Consider the following 20,959-nt stretch of genomic DNA (forward strand, 5'->3'; position numbering starts at 1 on the left):
TTACAGGACTCAAACTCAAACTCCTAATAAAATAAAAGGTTAACCGACTTCATATGCCGTCTATGAATGACAAGAATTGGTATTAAAAGCATTTAAAAACTAATTGGAGAATATTTTACTTTCAATAATAAAGAGTGAACCCCCCCGATTTTCGTCCATGTTGTTTGTCCAAATCTACGATGTTAGTTCAATAGTTTCAAAATTTCAATTTTTGTTCATGCGCTTTCATTTCATTTGCAATCAAACCCGACTCTAATAACTCCATTAAGTCTGGTCATTAAACTTATTAGTGTGCCCCTCACATGAGAGACAGTTTTGTTCTTTTTTTCTTCCCAAATAAACCCGAACCCCAGTTCTTAAGCCCTCCTCACATGAGGGGCTGTGGAGTATTTGATAAAAAGAGGATAAAACTGTCCCTCAAGTGAGGGCACACTGATGAAGTTTAATGACGAGACTTAACGATGTTATAGGGGTTGGGTTTAATTGCAACTGAAATGAATCATGTAGACAAAAATCAAAAATTTAAAACTATTAACCTAAAACCACTTTGACAATGTAAAAAAAATATGATGTTGGGCATCAAAACATGTTGATTACAATTTGAATAATTATTCGCCACATAACCTACAAAGATTAATTTGTTTTCATGATGCAATTTAACTACTAAAGTTGAGGGTCATTTACCAGTTCATCCTTAAAACCCGCAATTCAAAGTCACAAATGGCGGATTATCATCCACCCAATTCAAACCAATCACCACACCACACCGGAGAAACCATACAATATTACTCCCTAACGTTTTCCGGTGGCCGGCCATCCTCCACTAACAGCAACAAACGCATGCACGTCGTTGTATATAGATGAGTTTTTATTTTGACGCAAAATAATAATAATAATAATCCGAATTGAGACGAGATTGGAGTCAGATTGGAGTTTTAACATGTCGTCTTTTTCGGGCATTATGAACAGAGTTTTTAGTAGAGTTAGGAATCTGGATGCGTATCCTAAGATTAATGAGGATTTTTACAGTCGTACGCTGTCTGGTGGTGTTATAACGCTAGCTTCGTCTATTGCGATGCTCTTCCTTGTTATTTCGGAGCTCGGTATAATTCATTTTCGATGTGACTATAGTAATTTGAGATCCAAGATGATATCATCATGCATGCTATGATTTTGAAATATTTTTATGGTTTGCAAATTAATATATGTTAAAATCATTCAAACTGGGACTATTCAAAAAGCTCTTGGCGAGTCAAGGTAAGCTTTGCTCGTTAGCTCACTGGTTAGGCTCTTTTGCTGGCTCGTTTAAATTAAAGCGCATATTTTGTTAAGGGTTCTCATTGTTACTATGAAAGAAGTTGGTCACAGAGTAAAATATGTACTTTGAATGTTTTCATATGCATATACAATCACAGATAGCTTGTTGGCATTACACATGCTAATTTCAAGCTCACAGTAATTCATTATTGTTATTGTTGCTGCCTTTTCCCATTGCAGCTTTATATCTCCAAACAGTCACAGAAACAAAGCTTGTAGTCGATACCTCAAGAGGCGAAAAACTCAAAATAAATGTAAAAATCATCAATAAGTTTCATCTTCTGGATCATGATACATATATACTCAACTCTATTCATATCAGTTTCTTTGCATTTGCAGTTTGACATCTCATTCCCTTCTGTTTCATGTACACTACTCAGCCTTGATGCCATTGACATCAGTGGAGAACAGCATCTTGATATTGTATATAGTATATATACTTGAATCATTCATTATCTACTTATTTTATCAACAGTTAAACACCATTTTGACTGCCATATATGTTTTGCAGAAACATGCTATAATAAAGAAAAGAGTTGACTCAAATGGCAATATGATTCAAGTGAGATATGACCGCATTGGTGTCCCGAAGCTCGGGAAGCCGATTCAGAAACATGGTGGCGAGATTAGTCATAATGAAACATATTGTGGTTCATGTTATGGTGCAGAAAATGTACGTCTTCTTTAACGCATCACTAGTTTTAGGCATGTAAACAAACCAAACGTTCGGTGAACTATTGGTAGGAAGTTCGTTTATGTTTGTTTATTTATTAATAGAACAAATTAATATGAACAGAAAAGTTTGTTCTTTTAATTAAACGAACAAGCATGAACACATGTCTCGTTTGTTCATTTATGTCCGGGCGTTTACATTCATTAAGTTATGTTTATTTAGTCGAAACACATTGCAATACACATTTATTTTTAATTGGTTTTAGCTCAGACGTGTTCATTTTTTATGTTTCATGAACCGTTCGTTTACGCATTTAACTAGCAAACATAAACGAATACGAACAAGTTCATTTTCTTAACAAAAGAACACGAACAAGAAAACCATGTTCGTGTTCATTAGGTGCCTTTACAAGCCTAAGTTATACTTTTCTTTTCTTTTTTTTGAGTTTATAGTAGATTTCAGGTTTCGTTCTTAAATTAAGGAAATAACAAGAATCGTCCTTTATGTTCAAATTTGTTTACACGTTTCATCCTTTCACTAAAAGGTTTTATTTTTTTCCGTTAAGTCCAGTAAGTGCTTTGCACATAAGAGCATTTTCGCCATTTTGCCCTTTATAGTGAATTAGTGATGTAAAGACTTGTAGTGACTTACTAACTTTAGTGAAACTTTTGGGATACTTGGGTACTGTTGGTTGAAGGTATTCCATAAGAAAACCTATAAATGTTTATCAAATCAATGATTCTTGATACACTTAACATAACAGTCACCACACGCATGTTGCAATTCATGTGACGAGGTTCGTGAAGCCTATCGAAAGAGAGGCTGGGGATTGATGAATCCTGATTCGATTGACCAGGTTGGTGTTTTTAATGTTATATTCACAATTGTATACATACATGCATACATACACATATATAAATTTTTTCAACATTAATGCTGAAAGTTAACATTGTTGAGATGTTAGTGCAAAAGAGAAGGTTTTGTTCAGAGAATTAAAGCTGAAGAAGGTGAAGGGTGCAATCTATCTGGATCTTTACAGGTCAACAAAGTGGCGGGAAATTTTCATTTTGTTAAAAGCTTTCATTTGGCAAATATGCATGTTTCCCATGATATTAAGGCTTTTGAAGATGATAGTTATAATGTAAGCTACCATCTTATAAACTTTTGCATCTTCAAATTTATGTGATTTTATCACTAGTTTTTGAGTGATAATGATTTTTGCAGATAAGTCACAAGATACATAAGCTATCTTTTGGAGAGCATTATCCTGGTATTGTAAATCCACTTGATGGGTAAGAATTAGTATTAACTATTCTGGCAATAAATAGATTCTTTTTTATGAAGTGAAATAACAGTTGTTTGTGTTGTTGGTTGTATGGTTATTAGGGTGGACTGGTTTCAAAGTACTCCAAATGGAATGTATCAGTATTTCATCAAGGTTAGTATTCTACCATGCACATCAGTCAGTTTTGAGCTTAAACCAATAGAATACATAAACCAATTATAAACTGTTACTTTTGGATTGGGTTCAGTTATTTCGACTTGGTTATGTCCGTTATGTTGGTTTCATGCCCACCCTTACATTCACTTATGATGCATAGTTAGATACATTTATAGTTAGATGCTTACATACATACATACATGATATATAGTTAGATACATGTGTACATACATGATACAGAGGTTAGATACATGATACATAGTTTGAACTTACCTCTATATTATATATATATATATACATGATATTATTCTTGTATAAATCACAGGTGGTGCCAACTGTGTACACTCCTCTTAGAGGCGCGGCTATTCGATCAAATCAGGTACGTGTTGAGCTTTTAAATAGGAAATGTATTATGATTAGCTTTGCGTGTTCTAAAACACATGAAACTTGTATCCTGCAGTTCTCTGTGACAGAACATTATAAGAGTCCAGAAGCCCGTCAACATTCGCTTCCTGGAGTCTTCTTCTTCTATGACCTTTCTGGAATTAAGGTCTGATTTGTTTATGTAGCATAGCTATTAATGCATGGTTAACACCAAAACATCTGGTCCTACTGGTATTAGCTATGTAGCATATCTATTATTCATCATGTGGATCCCATTTCATGCTATGAGAGAAGTAAAAAGACGCTTTGTTTATATAACAGGATCGGTATCAAACCGGCTGCCTTACTGGTTCACTGGTTGGATTGGTTTAAAAAATCTAGATGCATCATCAGTATTTTAAGCAAATAAAAAATATGTGTTTAACTCATTTAAAACAAAATACGAATTAAACTACATCATTTTTTTGTGTGGAGCCTCAAACAAACCAAGTACGGAGCAACCAGTGACCGACATCCTTACGGGTTCATTGATCGGATTGGTTAAAAATCCAAGTGACGTCATAAATAACTTAAAAATAAACAAGATGCATGTATATATCTAATTTAAAACAGAATATGAAACTACATTGGTGTGGATTTGCAATGCTAATAAATTATAAAGTCTTAAATGAACAAATATGAAGTGACAAGTAATTGGGCCTCCTTACTGGTTCACTGGCCGGACTAGTTTCAAAAACCGGATGACGTCTTAAAATAAATAAAATTAAAATAAATAAAAAAATAGATGTGTATATGTTGTTTAAAATAGAATGTGGAACTGCATTTTTTTTTGTGTGTGCATTTGCAATGTTAATAAAATATGAAGCCTCAAATAAACCTAATATGAATTTTGAAGTAGTAAATTAAACAGTAAATAAAATTTTGGAAGAAAAAAAATTGAAATTCGGTCCGGTTCAACTGGTCCTACCGGTTCAAATGGAGGCCGCTTAAATAGACTCAACCAGATGGGTTATGTACCAGTCCGTTCCTGTACTGGAAACATTTCAAAAAAGTAAAAATCGGCTAATCTCTTTATATTGCTGTTTTTGTGGTTTTCACAGGTGAATTTCACAGAAACACATCCCTCCTTCTTACACTTCTTGACCAATATCTGTGCAATAGTTGGAGGTATATGCTCACAATCCCAACCAAGTTTAGAGGTGTCAATTTGGGCCCGTTTACTTATGAACGGGTTGATTTTGGTTATCTTTAATTTCTAACAAGTCAAATGGTAAAACTAAAAAGGTTATTTACTGGGGCAACACGTCAAACGGGTCCATATTTTGTTTCACATCTTCCTTGATCACTTTATTTAAAATTTTAGTATATAATCGAGATAATATAGTTTAACAAATTACATAATTATTTCCATTCTTTTAAAGGATGGACAAAAGCACTAAAATGTTAAGTTTAATGATTTTTGCTGTTGTATTCAGGTATCTTCACAGTTGCAGGGATTTTCGATTCGTTCATTTACCATGGTCATAAGGCATTGAAGAAGAAAAGGGATCTTGGAAAATTATTTTAAGGTTCTTCAAATCTTTGTTACATAATCTGGGTCCGGTTTCCTTCGATTCTGTCATTATAATTATCTCTCCTGTAACGATTTTGCACGAAATGTATAGTTTAGTGGCACAGGGACAATATTAACATTATTTTTTTTTATTCTTTGCAAAAGGTATAAGCTTTTGGTATCAATATATACAGAAATATTTCTTTCAGTTTTTAGATGTTTTTATTGGTTTCAGATTGATGATTAGATTTCATGGCTTGTGTTCTATAGAACAGACACCCCTAGGAGCACCGGCAAGGGTGCAGTGACAGACGAATTTTATTGTCATTAATTTATTTATGAAGAGTAAAAACTCACTCAAGACTTTTAATAAAAAAAAGTTATATTTGCTAATATGTATACATTCTTTTATGTAAACTTATAAAACAAACAAAAAGTATTTATAAAATTTTGTTAATATTTATTTTATCTTTATCTCCACTATATATAAAGAGTGAGTGAGGTCCAATTACTATTGCTTAAAGTACAATCAATAATGCAATCAATTTTGAAAATCTAGGGGTAGTATAGTCTTTGCTTACTATGATCTTGTACAATTAAAAGTTTTAACAATTTAGTTTGAAACATACTTACAATTATGGTCCTTAAACTTAAGGGTAAGTTTTGTTAACTTACTAAATAGTTACATATTAACCCCTTTATTCTAAACCAACAACCCACAAAGTTTTAACGACCATAATTTTTTTACATGTTAATATTTTTTTTAAAAAAATACACTATAAAAATGAGCATTTTATTCTCTTTAATTTGAGTATAGTATTGCTATAATTTTTAAAATTTTAATAATAAAATGTTACGTGACATGCAATTAGGGCCGCAACGGTTCTGGTGAACTTGGGTCATGTTTCAGACCGAGTTACCTGTTCACCGACGAATGGTTACACATCTGATGCCGCATTACATGTATACTATAGTCAGGATACATGCGTACTATAGTGAGGTCACCGCTTACACGTTTGATGTCGTGTTTGAGCGTGTACCTTGCCGCATCGCGCGGGCACCATGCTAGTCTTTATATAATACACCAAACAAGGGCAAATTAAGACACCAACTTTTTAAGTAATTTACAACTTATAATGCATATGATACATCTCATAAAGCATCTAAGATAAGGGCAAACTTGTCTATTACAAAATATGCTTAAAAATAATTACAATATTTCCCCATTTACTTAACTCAAGTTTTGTAAATTTTTAAAATAGTTTCAACTTTGGTCCATCATCTTTACTCATATATATAATTTCAATTTTAAATCAACTTCCCACCAACAATTTTTAAACGGCCATAACTTTTTCGTACGTTAATAGTTTTTTAAAAAAAATACACTATAAAAATGAGCATTCTATTGTCGTTAATTTGAGTATGGTATTGCTATATTTTTTTTTTCAATTAAAAAATTTAACATGTAACCTATATGTGTTTTCTTAATTCGGTTTTGACGGTTTTTAAGTTAAACCGTGAGACAAACCGCCAGTAACATTTTGTTGTCGTTGAAGACCGAAACACATCGTTAAAATTTTATCTGAATCGTTACTAACAGTTTAGTTTCACGGATGGAGCTTTAATTATAAATTTACTGTCCGGTCAGGTTTTATATGGTCGGTTTTCGGTGTAAACTGCAAACTAACTATTTGCTATGGTTTAAAAAATTAGAAACCCCATTACCAAAAAAGGAAAAATCCAACCATGAAACCAAACCGATTATTAGTAATTTAAATGGTTTCAAGGTTTCAAACTAACCATGAACATCTATAATTGTTACGTGATTATTGGAATTTAGTGTTACCCGCTGCATCGTGCGGACACTCGTCTAGTATGCATTTTAATGTCTTGTACTTTGTTGTTAGACATTAAACCCTCACATGTTAAAGTATATGGTTAGATATGACAAAGTATCAAAGTATGTTTAGTTAGTAGATGTTATTTAGGGCTGTTCACGAACCGAACCGAACTGAACCGAACGCAGGCATGCTCATACTTGGTTTGGTTTGAAACCGAGCAGAACCGAGCGGCTTGAATTTAAAGAAACGCGCGACATGTTTATGCTTGAACTTGTTTTGGTTTTAAATCGAGCGGCTTGGTTCGGCTTGGTTTTGCTTGGTTTAGTACAAAGTTTTCAATTTTAAAATTCTAAAACTTCAAAATGTCATTAATTCAAAACTTTCAACTAAAAAATGTATAGAGTTCCAACTCTAAAATGCCAAACTCAAACTTAGCAATAAAACATACATAATAAGTTCAATGAAGAAAATACCTGGTCGATATTTTCTCCTAACAATAGAAAAAATAGTTTGTGTATAAAGTGTGACGAGAACCAGTAGCTAGTTTTTCAATGGTGTAATCGAACTACTGAACGGCAGAATGATAAGAAAGTTTGTGGAAAAGTGGAATTGTGGAAGTGTTGAAAACGTAACTAAGGTTTAAAATTAAACTTTGAAGTCAACACAAATGAGAGAAATTTAAAAATCCTTCAAATTTTCTATATTTCTATATAAATACATATTATATATTAAACTAAAAAAATAATTCGAGTAAAAACAAACCGAATCGAACCGAGCGAAGCTTTTCTCGTGCTTGGCTTGTTTTCAAATCGAACCGATCCGATCGGCTCATTTACAAATCGAGCGGAAATCGAACGAGCATTTTTTGAGCGATTTTCGAGCGGCGAACGGCGAACGATTTATACAGTCCTAATGTTATTTATATAATTAGAAGGTGTGAACATATAAATAGTTTTAGAATGGATTGGTATGAACAATAAGATGCGCCGTTTAGATGTGTGATCCATCTTGTATATAAACATTCTCATCAATGATATCCTGACAACCATTTGCAAATCCAATTGTTTTTCACTTTGATTTTGTGTATTCAGTCATTCATGGGTAACATGTTTAAAGGTTGATATTTAAAAAAAAAAACTAAATAGTTTATAAATTTCTATATAGTTAAGATATAGGGTAACTTAAATTTTTTATTAAGATAACGTATTTAGTTGTCTAATATTATTAAAAATATGGGATCAAATTAAAAAATGTATTGATCAAACTAAATGTTTAGGATAAAAATATGGAATTAGCTTTCTATTGGAAAAATGTAAATACAAGAACTGCAATGACATGTTTTTACAAGTTCTTAAATTACAACTTAACAGGCATAACATAGCGTTTTCTGACCAATTTGGGTGCAATCACATAAGTCAAATACGTTCAAATTATTATTAACCAAATTACACTTTCTTTTTTTCACAGACAATTTCCTCAAGTTTGGATCATGCATTCTTGAACTCCGGTTCTGGATGACCCGATCATGCATTTGATACATCGAATCATGATTAGTGGCTAAGATTTTCTAGTCATCTTGATGGGGTTCCTGACATGGAATCATCAGTCAGTGATCGGTCAATGGAAAAATCTTCTTCACTCTCTGAATCAGCATTAGGGGGCTTAATGTTCTCGATTTCTCTTACTACCTCACTCATATCTGGTCGTTTTTCTGGTACTTTGTCGCAACAACGAACTGCTAGTTGTAACAATTTCAACATCCCATGGATTGCACTTCTTTGCACCATGAGTTCTAAATCAAAAATCTCAGCGGTCCATTCTTCACGAACTGCACGATGAACCCAATTGCAAAGATCCACAGCTTTGTCATCTTTTGGAACCGATAGAACACTAACTCTCCCGGTGAGGAGTTCCATAAGTAGGCTGCCATAGCTCCACACGTCGGACTTCTTTGATACCTTTTTGGAAGTTAAGTATTCTGGACATTTGAATGCAACCATCTGATGAACATAGATTGTGTTTGAGATAATTGAGGTAAGACCATAGTCAGAAACTCGTGCCATGTTATTTTCATCGATGAGTACATTCGATGATTTCAGATTACCATGGGGAACTAGAGCTGAATTAGGATTCATGTGTAAGTACTCCATGGCTCGAGCCACTCCCTGCGCAACGGCTAACCTTGGTCCCCAACGAAATGGGATTCGGTCTCTCGTCCCTCTGGCTCCTATATATACCATGAAAATAATAAAGTTAATTAATGTTAAATAACAAACTTTAGAGCATCCATAATAGGGTGTTTTTGTGACGTTTTTAGTTAGAGGAGAGAAGGCATGACGTGGAGGAGACTGTTATGAGTACGGATATGAGCCCAGACAAGCCCAACCAGCCAGCCCAGTTTAGGTGGCCCAACAAGAGATTAGATTGTGAAGGCAGAATCGCTTAATATATGCTGGGGAGATTGAAGGATCGGATTATGAAAATAATGTTTAAGCAACTTGGTGTTCTTCTCTCATCTCTATTCTAGTCTAATTTCCCATCTCCTCTTCTTAGTGTTGTTTATGATTTCTTCGGTTATAATCTCGTCATTACTTTGATTATCGAACGAACCTAGTGACTGATTTATGAATTCAACTATTGTGATTAAACATTAGATCACTTCAGCGACAGTGTGGTTGTTGTATCTATTAAATCATTGAGTTAAAAAAAAGTAGAAGATGGTGTGAAAATTACCATGAAGGCGACTGAAAAGATTCTCGTTCATCATGAACTTGTGCACCAACAATTTCTCATTATTTGAGTAAAAATAAGCAAGTAACGGTACCAAGTTGGGGTGTTTTTGAGCCGCGATAACTTTCAAGTGGTTCATGAATTCATCACGACTCAGTGGCTTCAAATCTTTTAGCCTTTTCACTATAACATTTCTTCCGTCATCTAACCTTGCTCTATACGTATTTCCAAAATTCCCTTTGCCCAAATTCTCTGCGGAAGCCGTCATAAGATCGCCTAATTCAAAGTCTGGCTCTCCATCAACAAAAACAAGCTTTCCTTGGTGTTGTGTTCGCATGTGTGCTTGGTGATCCATACTATCACTTGTTATTTCGTCCCTCTTCTCCTCTTCGTCTACAGAATACCCCTTTTCTTCGTTGTCCACAGAATATCTCTTTTCCTTATCGTCCACAAAACGCCCATTTTCCTTGTCATCCGCAAATTTAATATTATTCTTCTGTATAATCTTTTCATTAAGTTGTTTATTCTTTCTATAGAACACCATTAACAATATAAGAAGAATGACTAGACCTATAACATTAACGATAATCAACGTAACACCGATAAGGGACTTGTGTGAACTAGAGGAATTATCATTATCCCGTGATGTGGGGCCACATGATGTAGAAGTGGGCGGCCCACACAAAAACGAGTTATGATCATATGAAGAAGGGTTGAAGGATTGTAGTTTTCTAGTATTCGGTATAGGCCCGGTAAGATTATTGTTTGAAACGTTAAATTCTTTCAAACTAGACTGATCAAACCATGGAATTGGACCCGTCAACCTATTTTCTTGAAGTTGTAGCGACTCCAAGAGAACCAAGTTAACAAGTGAAGGTGAAATCAGCCCATCGAATTTGTTTCTGGATAGATCAAGTCGTGCCAAGTCGATATTCTTTGAGAAGTCCATTAGTTGCCCGAATATGGAATTATTCCTAGAGCTCAGTGTTGACAATGCAGTGAGATTGAAAAGCGCATCAAGCTTGATTTCCCCGATGATGTTAAGACTCTCAAGGGTTAAGCTAACAACTCTGCCACCGTTGCAAACAACGCCATACCAATTAATGCAATCAAAACTTTGCCATCTTTCGTCAAGAAAAGCGTTATGAAAACCATTCTTGAGTGCCAAAAGAGCGTTTCGTTCATCTTCAGTGAAACCGATGGCGATTTCGGCATCATCTTGAGCAAAAGCAATGTAATTATGTAATACTAGAACAAGCAATATGTAAGACTTGAGAAACCCCATTTGGTTTTGTTGTCACTAATTTGACATTGAAAATGAGCGAAGGTAGGGCTGTGTACTAATAGCCACATAGGAAAAGATATTCCACAAGGATACCATATGAGTTGTGTTTTTCATTGTTTGAAGAGAAAATCTAGAGAATGAAATTTGTATTTTATTTATTGGAATTTTTAAACTGAGAATCCGAAGGCTAAAGGAACAAGTGAAATTATAGGTTAAGCTTATAAATCATAATGAGTACATATTTATAAAATCTGAATATTTTTAAAATATATAAGGGTGTATGTTAAATCTTTTCAAAAATGTAATGCTTGTTTTGAATTTAAAAATTTTCGTTTTGTGAAAATTATAAATATTAACTTGACATTACTGTATTATAATACAGAAACAAGATCAAATACATTTTATTCTTAACATGAAAACAATGAGAACCAAATTGTTGTTATTATTAGGTTTATTTTTATAGGTGTTTGTTGCTATTTTTTTGTTCGTATTTACTAGTTTTCGATTATGAGATGTTATTTTGATTTGCTGATTTATATTTTGTTGTTATTTTTAGATTTTTTTGTTTTGCTGTTATAAAAGTATTTGTTGGTATTTGCTGTTATTATTTTTTTCTTGATTTTGATTATTTTGTTATATTTTTTAGGTTTTTTCTTTGTTATTATAAATAATTGTTTATGTAGATTGGTATTGTAGTTGGTATTGTTTCTTACGTTCTCATTTTTTGATAAATTATTATTATTTTCTACATTCTCATGTTAAGATTAAAATGCACATGGACCTTACCCTTATAATACACATTAATCTGTTGGTGTTTTGGTGATTGTGTAAGTATTATTTTTAGCTTCTCGCTAGTTCTAAAAAAACAAAAGAAAAACAAACTTTTATTGAAAACGAAGTTGTATTCAAATAAATTATTTTTTGGTATTGTAAGATATGCGATTGTCAAAATCTTTTGGGCATACCATGACTTTATTTATTATTTCTTTTTTTTTTTGAATTTTGTTTTACATTTCCTATAGCGAGTACGGGTACTATAACGAACCAATACCAACCTATTCCTGCCTCATTAAATTGTCTGATCGAAACTCTCTTGATGAATACTTTGGTTTCATATGAATGCCGAACAAACCAAGGTCTCATAGAGAGTAGCATGCTTGTCTTTTAATTGTCATTGCTTTGTTTTATTCATTTTATGATAATATATTTTCTATAAAAAAGTATTTTTATATTTTAAATTGATTCCTCTTAAAATCAATACGGTGGAGATGATCGGCTAAGTAAATCTACATAAAGCTCGAACCAGGGGAGGGTCTAAAAGTTTTCATCACTTGGGGACAAAATGGGTCATATTACAACGAGTCAAGTCAAACGAAACGGATCAAATTATAGCAAGAAATTGCAAATGGTTATGACAAGAGTTTTAACCATAACTGCATCAAACTCCTTTTGACCCATTACCCAAACCGCCAATTGTGCCACCTCTACAGTTCAACTAGAACAATACCAGATCATTGGGCTTTTAGCATTTGACTTTAACAAAAATAGTAGGAGACACTATAATACCCAAATTGATGGCATAAGTGCAAGAACTATAGTACTAAAACAAGGTAAATTTGAAATGGAATCCTTTAAAAATCCGTATAAACATTACATCCAAATATTATCAATAAGATGCAATCGGGTAGGATGTGAATATCCAAATATCATAATTCATGAAGACCACACGCAGACCAATGGTATAGTTTTATTTCAAACTTGAAAGAAGGATACATCCCCACCAGAGTGTTGTGTTATCAACTACAAAATCTAGACTTTTAACACTTTCGAAAAAGTAAGACTCTCTACTACATAAATCAAGAACATACAACTTCCAAAATGTGATGCTGCTCCCGCGGTAGATTTGCTTCCTTGCAAACTAGACTCGCCTATGAATAAAAAACTAAACTAAAATGCCACAATGCCAAAACCAGCTTTCAAAGATAGTTTAAACGCAACATATTATAAATATGAAAAGTATTAAGTAACACATACATACAGCAAAGGATTATGGTTGATCTCATAAGAAACCATTGTACTTATTAAGATGCCTCTTCTTCAATTGCAGCCTCACCTGCCAGTAACCGACCAAATTTCATTAATTAGAGATGTCAAAGAAATTGAATGTAGCAAAATGGGTGGGCGCGGAAACAGGCAATCATAGTACGGGTCGGGTCAGACTGAGTTGACCCAAACCACAATTAGTCCAAAAAATTATTTCTTCTATACATAATGCATGTCAAATATGATTACAAAAGTTATAATATTTTAAGTACACAGGTACAAAATTGAACATACAAAAATACGAAAGTAGAATTGTAAACTGGAATGCGATGAAGAGTTTAATATGGACTTATAGTGGAAAAGATACTAACCTCTAATGTTAGAATTAAATCCACAAGTTGTCAAATGTTTTGCAAGTTTTTCTCCTAATTCTTTTTGCCAGTTTGGTGTGAGCTTGGCTGCGGGTACAAGCCATACAATTGCGGTCTCTGTTTTAAGATTCACATTGGCAGCCGATACAAGTGGCTATCAACATATGACTATTTTCAGTAACTCGGGTCATTGATTCCAGTACAAATACATAAAAAACTCAGAATCTTGGTGTCAAAAAGCACATAAATATGCAAAGAAGTACTTACTTGACTCTCCAAAATCCTCTTTACTTTTCCGGAACACCCTCCACAGCTCATACCCTGACAGAGAAGAGGATTTATAAGTTTGTGTTAAACCGTTTATAGGGGTGCAAACAAGCCGAGTCGCTCGCTAGTTACTCGAGATTGGATTGATAAAAAGCTTGAAACAAACCGAGCCCAAGCCTTAAATAAAGCTTGTTTAGTTATCGGGCCCAAGCTCGAGCCTTGTATGGAAAGATCGTTTAGGTTCGTTGAGTCTTATGTATTTTTACTTTCTAACTCCTTTGGACTTTATATATTAATTTCACATTGCACAACCAAGCTCGAGCAGGTTTTTCTCAAAATATATTAAAATAATTAGACTTTTTATATAAATTAATTAATAAAAATTGAGTTGGGCTTGAGCCGAGCTCAAGTGAGAAAAAAACTACTCACAAGTTGAGCTAGAGTTTCAGAATAAAAAACTCCACTCTAGCTAGTGGCGGACCTACACTATAAGTGTACGGGTCGGCCGACCCATGTCAAATTTATTTGAGGTAGTATATATATGTTAGAATCTCGATCGACCCCGAACAAATTTTGACACGACACTTTTCCCACCCGTGTGAAATTTTTTCTTGGGTCCGCCACTGACTCTAGCTCTTGTAACTCGAAAAGAGGTGAGCTCCAGCCTAGTCGATCTTCTGCCTGGCTCGATTACGCTTTTAATTTAGCATTTAACATTAACATGACATATAATGACCAATATGAAAAAAATAAGCAGGGCTTGCCTCTTGAGACCCCAGTTTTAGAGTTTCCGTTTGATTTCCAACTTTTAGGCTGCCTGTTATGGGGCTTTATCTTAGGGGGTCAAGTTATAATACAAAGGAGAAAAAATTATGAAGTATGAGAAAGATTTGTAGCCACACAAAAAATACCTCTCAAAAAAAAAAAAAATCATAACTCAAAATTTAATACGAAAACGAAAAAAGTAAAAACACAAAAATGTTTCCACCGTCTTTCTCGTTCTCATAAAAAAACTCAATGTAAGTGAAAAGAGTTTTTGTGTCTTTTTGTTTATCATTGTGTTTTGCGTTTATTTTCATCATTGATTGTGTTTTTTTCCTTAACATTGTGTCTTTTTTTTGTTTATATTGTGTTATATTACTCAACATTGTGCTATTTTGTTCGGCATTGTGTTATATTTTGCGATCTATTGTGTCTTTTTTAGTTATAATTGAGTAATTTGTTCATTTTCGTCATTATGTCTTTTCGTCAATTTTTTTTAACGGAAATGATGGCGGAAACTTTTTAGTTTTTAAATTTATTTATTTTTTTATTTATATTTTGAGTTATGATTTTTTATTATTTTTTTGAATTTATTTTTAAGAGGTTTTTTGTGTGGTCACAAATCCTTTTCACACTTCTCATTTTTGTCTCCCTTTGTATATCTTGGGGCGACATCGGTGATGTGGCGGGGCTTTACCACCCCAAACACCACACCATGTGTTGATGAGGTGGGCTTCAAAATTTTAACGGGCGGCAAAGGCATTATTTTGACAAATGGTGAGGCCCAAATTTTAAAAAAACGGGGCCTTAACCACAACGAGAATTTAAGTTTAAAACCATAGTCACATAAATCGCGGTACACTCCGGTACGGGTACGCGGTTCACTAGGATAGACGAATTCGGTACGGAGGGGTAGGCTCATTTCGGTACGAACCAGCACGGTGTACCATGTAGTTCGGTTCGATGCACCCAAATAAAAAACTAGCTATTTATAATTTATATACATTATATATTTAATTTTAATATTTTTTTATGTATAAATATATAAGTTTAAGGATCAAATGTAAACTAGTGAGAATAGAGGGGGTTAATTGTTAGAATACACAAACTAATTTTACATTTTTAATAGTTTTTATGTAAAAAAAATATAAACTTTAGGGACTAAATGTTAAGGATCTTCCTCATCGATCTATTCCTTCTTCCTCTTTCCGGCGAGAAAATGAAGCATCAGCACTGAATTCGTTCCAGTGGAACACCGAATTCATTATATTAGAACACCGATTTTGTTCAATACGGACACAGTTAGATTGGATCGACGAACTGGCGAATTGGGTACACGAATTGAACAACGATCGAAACGGTAACGAATTCCGATCCGGTACATTTCGTACCGTTACGAAATTCGCGGCTGAGTGATTTATGTGACTATGGTTAAAACCCCACAACTGGCCTTATCAATAATATTTTGATAGCTTTTTCCGCTAAAGCTCACGCAATTAACAAGTATAATTATGTTGTTTAAAAATCAAACAAAAGTATTAAGTTACGATGGGGCCCCAAGTCAAAAACTGTGAAACGCAAATAAACACCAAGAGAATAATGTTTTTTTTTGACTCAATAGCAAAATGCCACCATCAGCTGGCCCAACCAGCCGTACGGAGCCTTAAGCGTCTCCAAGTTATATTCAGTTCCGAGGATAACCCATCCACCCGAAGGCCCACTGATCACAAAGATCTAAGTCTTCATTCATTGAACCACCCATACACATCCCAAAGTAATGTTTTGTAGGGATTGAACCTGAGTCCTCATTGAAAAACCAGGCTTCTTACAACTACTCCACATTTGAAAGGATAATAAATTAATAGACAGAATTATAAAATTTGTTATTTAAATATATGCCACATTCGCTTTTTTGTCCTTTACACTAACTGTCATCCAGAAAATCAGATAAATCCAAACATGCCAAAACTTATCAGAGTTTTCGTTTAACATATTTTATTTATTTAGTTTATTTTTCTAATAACATATTTAACTTGTTTTTTTAATTATAAATACATAAATAGTATGCATAAAAAGGCTTAAATACCCTCACATGCCAAGACTTAACGGAGTTTTTGGATGCCGGTTAGTCAAAACGACGAAAATAAAACGAACATGCCATGTTAAAAACTCCGCCTGAGAATAAAACTTTTTAAATTGCATATGCCTAATAATAAGATTTACCTTAACATCGAGAATTATGACATCAGACGAAACGTCATCACCTCCAATCACTTTCGTATCCACATCCACTTCCCCTCCATCACCGCCACCACCGCCCCCACTACCATCATTCACACCACCACCACCACCGCCGCCACCACCAACACATGCCAATCTAAACCCAACCAGTGGTCTCCGGAACTCAGCTTTTACTGCGGGTCGGATATGGAGTGGTGCAGGCTGAGATCGAAGACTTCGAACACCGGTACTGGGTTGGTTAAATATGGTTTTGGAGAGACTGAATACATTGGTGGTTGCCGTTGCCGACATTAATGTTAGCTTCATATTTTGGATTGATAAATTAAAGGGAAGAAACAAAGAAAGATTTTTGTTACAAATGTATTGTACCTACCACGGGTGGGTCATTGAAATTATTTACTTGTTTATTGCAACGTTATCCGCGCCGACTGATTTACTAATGTTACTTGCTGCATTGTCCACACTATGCACGTGCATGTTTCAATTTTGGGATTACTTTGATTAGTTAGCATACGTAATTTGAAAATTTGTTACCAACTGATGTGGGACCAATGGGCTTTGTGTTACCTTGGAATAGTTGAGTACCAAACAAATTAAAATTTTTCACGCGGGATTGGATAGACAGGCTACTAAAAGGACCTTTCTTTTAGAAACATACCTATTGATTTGATTGGTCGTGGTTTGTGTGGTGATAGAGTTGAGACATCCTATCATCTCTTTACTCTGTGGCCCCTCAATGGTAGTTTGCGATGCTATTAGTTTTTGGCCTCAGACACCTCCAATCTATGCTTACTCTATCTGGGACCTTCTTAATCTTCACACCACGACCCTGTTGTATTACAAAAAGAAATGTTTTTTTGCTTAGTATCATTCTTGTTAGTGCATTTGGAAGATGAGGAACAAGGCCGTTTTCTCGAGAATATCTTATAACCTCTTAGGAGTAATGAAGAAAACCAAGTTTTTGGCCTATCTTTGGATAAAAAATAAATCGTCTTTCAAATCTCTGTTTTAAAATGATTGTTGTAGTTTTTCCTTTTAAGTTGTATTTTGTTTGGTTTTGCCTCAAGCATCTTGCTAGTTGTGCCTTTTAATGAAATTGACGGTAAAAACAAAAAAACTGGCGTGGGACCCCCACGATATTTGCGTTTGAAGTTTGTGATGTTCTTAAGATTAAGTGTGTGTACGGTTCGGTTATTAGCATTAAGTTGAAATGAAGGTATAACTACATGAAATGAAGGTATAAACATATTAAATTGAGATATTAGTGCATGAAATGGAGATATAAGCACATGAAAATGATAGTACTAAACTATTAATACGTATAATACGTGAAATAAAGGAAAAAAGACTAGAAAATATGAAAAACAATGAAGAGTTTGGTGCGGTTTGGTTAATTTCGGTTAACTAAACCAAAACAGAATAAGTTCATAAACGGGTTGGGTTCGTTTTTTTATAAACAACCACTTATGCCAAGTTGTTTTCAACAAAGTCTTTTATTTTAAACAAATCGAACAACTTAAAACATACCTGGAAAAAGAACAAGAAGAAAAGAGAAATAAAAAGTCTTGAACTTCACAGTTCGACTCTTAAAGTCAAACTTAATAAAACTCCAAAATAATAACTCGGAAATTTATATGAATAAAGGTGTGACAAAGTTGAAAGGGGTGAAGTGAGACTCTATTTATAGGCAAACATAACCACGAATGATTACAAAAGAATTGAATTTGGTCAAGTCTAGTTAATGGACTTTAATTCTTTGATCACCATTTACTCAATTAATAGAATTTAGAACAAGGTTTGAATGTTTGAACATGTTTATTATCATCATTAAGAGGTTTTGACCAAAATTTAAATGGTGTAAGAAGATATTTTTCATCTTAAAAAAACTAACTTTAGGTAAAAAAATATATGACACAACTAAATTAAAAGAATGTATTTGGTTATGTATCAATAATGTTATTTATGTGATAATTTAATAAAGAAAAATCATAAGTGTTATAATTTATATATATATATATATTAGTAACGATTAATATCATTAAATAACTTTAGAAAAGAAAAAATATTACATATGAAATATGTACTGTAACAACTCGGTTAAGCCCATTTAGTATTTTGTATTTATTACCCGACCCGTTTATTGTTCGGGAAATTTTATCAACATATCGCGTCTATTGAGTTATCATTTTTTATCATTATTAATTTTTTATTTATATTTAATTCATATATATATAACTTTCATTTATTGCTATTTACACACTAGACCAAACTTCAATCCTATTTCGTATCCACACCCAAACTCCAGGGACCAATATGCAAGTTTAGTTAAATAGTATATTATAAAATAACCAAATCCAGTCCCAAGAAACAAACCGTGACCCGTATTTGTTTATATTTGACCCGATTAATTGCCTTGGACCATACTCTTCGCGTTTCGTTTGGAATTGATTTATAATATTTGTACACCTTACCATAACGACTCCACCGACTCCTTTAATTAAGGAAAACGAAGTCAGAATAATATGTATTAACGATTATAGACATCCGTCTGCAACCCGTTTGTAATTCATCATCTAACCCTCATCATAATTCAATTAATCAAGCCCACACCATCCTCATGGAATCACGAACATAACCCCACAAGCAATTGAAGTTTAACAAGCATCAAGTGCCAGTCTGATTCAGAATTCCGCCGTCGACTTTTGGTGAGCGTTTACTATCATATGAACATCGTTTCTGGTAATTGATTTGTGCTGTTTGATCGCCCTGGTTCATGTAGCAAAAGCCCTAACACCCATTAATCAAACATTGATCGATTTGAGTGATTTAAGTTCTAGGGTTTAAAAAGAATTCTGGTTTTTATTGAGTTCTGTTTATAATTAACGGGTCAAGTGCATAACCAGTTGAGACATTTGGCTCGTATGGTTGGTTCAAGGTGGGTTGAGCCTCTGTATCGGTCAGGGGCGCGGGTTTGAACCCCCCTGACCCAGTTTTTACTTTTCTTTTTATATAATATCTTTTAGTTGAATATTAATTAATAGTTAAAATTAAATAAACATTATTTTAACAAACCGACACTCGTGAGCTCGCATTTCTTGTAAATCATCCCTATTTCAAGTTTTGGTATATATATATATATATATTTATATATGTATATGTATATTTATATATTATAAGTATATCCTAATAATGATCAAACCATCTTTATTTTATTAAAACCCGACACCAATATTAATGTTTCTCGTCGTTGAATGTTTTTATAAATTTATTTATATTTATTATATACACACACACATATATATATATATGATAAACGTATTAAATAGATTCTTAATAAGAGATTTAAACAAGATATTTATACATATTATATTCAATTAACTACACATTATTATTATGATTATATATTTATTCATACATTAGTGTTTTATTTATTCAAATAGTTATAAGTATTTTATATTAAAATTAATTATGTAATTTATGTATTCATAAATCTAATTATATGATTCTTATCAAGTATGCGAAATGGTGGTTCTATAATATAATAAAAGTAATAATTCTTTAAAATAGTAACAATAATATTAATCTTGCAATAATAATTATTATAGAAATCCTTCGATAAAATTATTAAATATTCTAATACCAAACCTAATTCGATTCACATTGAAATCTTAACTCATCAAATCATGTTATATATTTTTATAATTAATTCATATTATCCTTATATAGCTAGGAATCCTTGGCGGTATATCCCGAAGGATTCATCTTTCTCACATCATCCTCATTCGTATTTTGTTCCTCTAATAAGGTGAGTAATCACTCTTCTATTTTACTTGTTTTCAAATGTTTTGGGGACACTTGTGTACCATTTATCAGATTATTTATCTTATTTTTTCTCAAACGCAAACTGTGATCTTTGTGCTGTGTATCAATTGAATGATTGTCTATTACTTGCTATTTGCTAACTTGCTTACTTGAATCGCATTTGGAGAGGTCCAATCTCATTATAGTATGATCATACGACCGTCGTAGTGGCTGGAGCCCGATCGCATTGG

General features: G+C 33.3%; 3 protein-coding genes across 3 annotated transcripts; 1 reads left to right on the forward strand and 2 right to left on the reverse strand.

Annotated features, from left to right (window-relative positions):
* The first annotated feature begins 921 nt into the window (after positions 1-921).
* Positions 922-5,623, forward strand: LOC143632498 (uncharacterized). Its single transcript, XM_077101002.1, has 12 exons — positions 922-1,103; positions 1,498-1,571; positions 1,657-1,740; positions 1,829-1,990; positions 2,754-2,846; positions 2,955-3,131; positions 3,215-3,282; positions 3,377-3,428; positions 3,757-3,810; positions 3,892-3,981; positions 4,916-4,982; positions 5,291-5,623. The coding sequence occupies exons 1-12, from the start codon at positions 941-943 to the stop codon at positions 5,380-5,382; spliced, it is 1,176 nt and encodes a 391-aa protein (XP_076957117.1). The 5' UTR covers positions 922-940; the 3' UTR covers positions 5,383-5,623.
* A 3,033-nt stretch (positions 5,624-8,656) lies between these two features.
* LOC143632500 (pollen receptor-like kinase 4) lies at positions 8,657-11,547 on the reverse strand. Its single transcript, XM_077101003.1, has 2 exons — positions 9,942-11,547; positions 8,657-9,435 (listed from the first exon to the last, which is right to left on the reverse strand). Exons 1-2 carry the CDS (start codon positions 11,221-11,223, stop codon positions 8,780-8,782), a joined length of 1,938 nt encoding a protein of 645 aa, XP_076957118.1. The 5' UTR covers positions 11,224-11,547; the 3' UTR covers positions 8,657-8,779.
* A 1,406-nt stretch (positions 11,548-12,953) lies between these two features.
* Positions 12,954-17,198, reverse strand: LOC143632507 (uncharacterized). Its single transcript, XM_077101011.1, has 5 exons — positions 16,890-17,198; positions 13,905-13,958; positions 13,638-13,791; positions 13,258-13,336; positions 12,954-13,151 (listed from the first exon to the last, which is right to left on the reverse strand). Exons 1-4 carry the CDS (start codon positions 17,196-17,198, stop codon positions 13,305-13,307), a joined length of 549 nt encoding a protein of 182 aa, XP_076957126.1. The 3' UTR covers positions 12,954-13,151; positions 13,258-13,304.
* Positions 17,199-20,959: the final 3,761 nt, after the last annotated feature.

Source organism: Bidens hawaiensis, unplaced genomic scaffold, assembly GCF_021521415.1.
Source record: "Bidens hawaiensis isolate Kalapana, Puna unplaced genomic scaffold, B.hawaiensis_p1.1 tig00006392_1, whole genome shotgun sequence".
Classification (NCBI taxonomy): Eukaryota; Viridiplantae; Streptophyta; class Magnoliopsida; order Asterales; family Asteraceae; genus Bidens; species Bidens hawaiensis.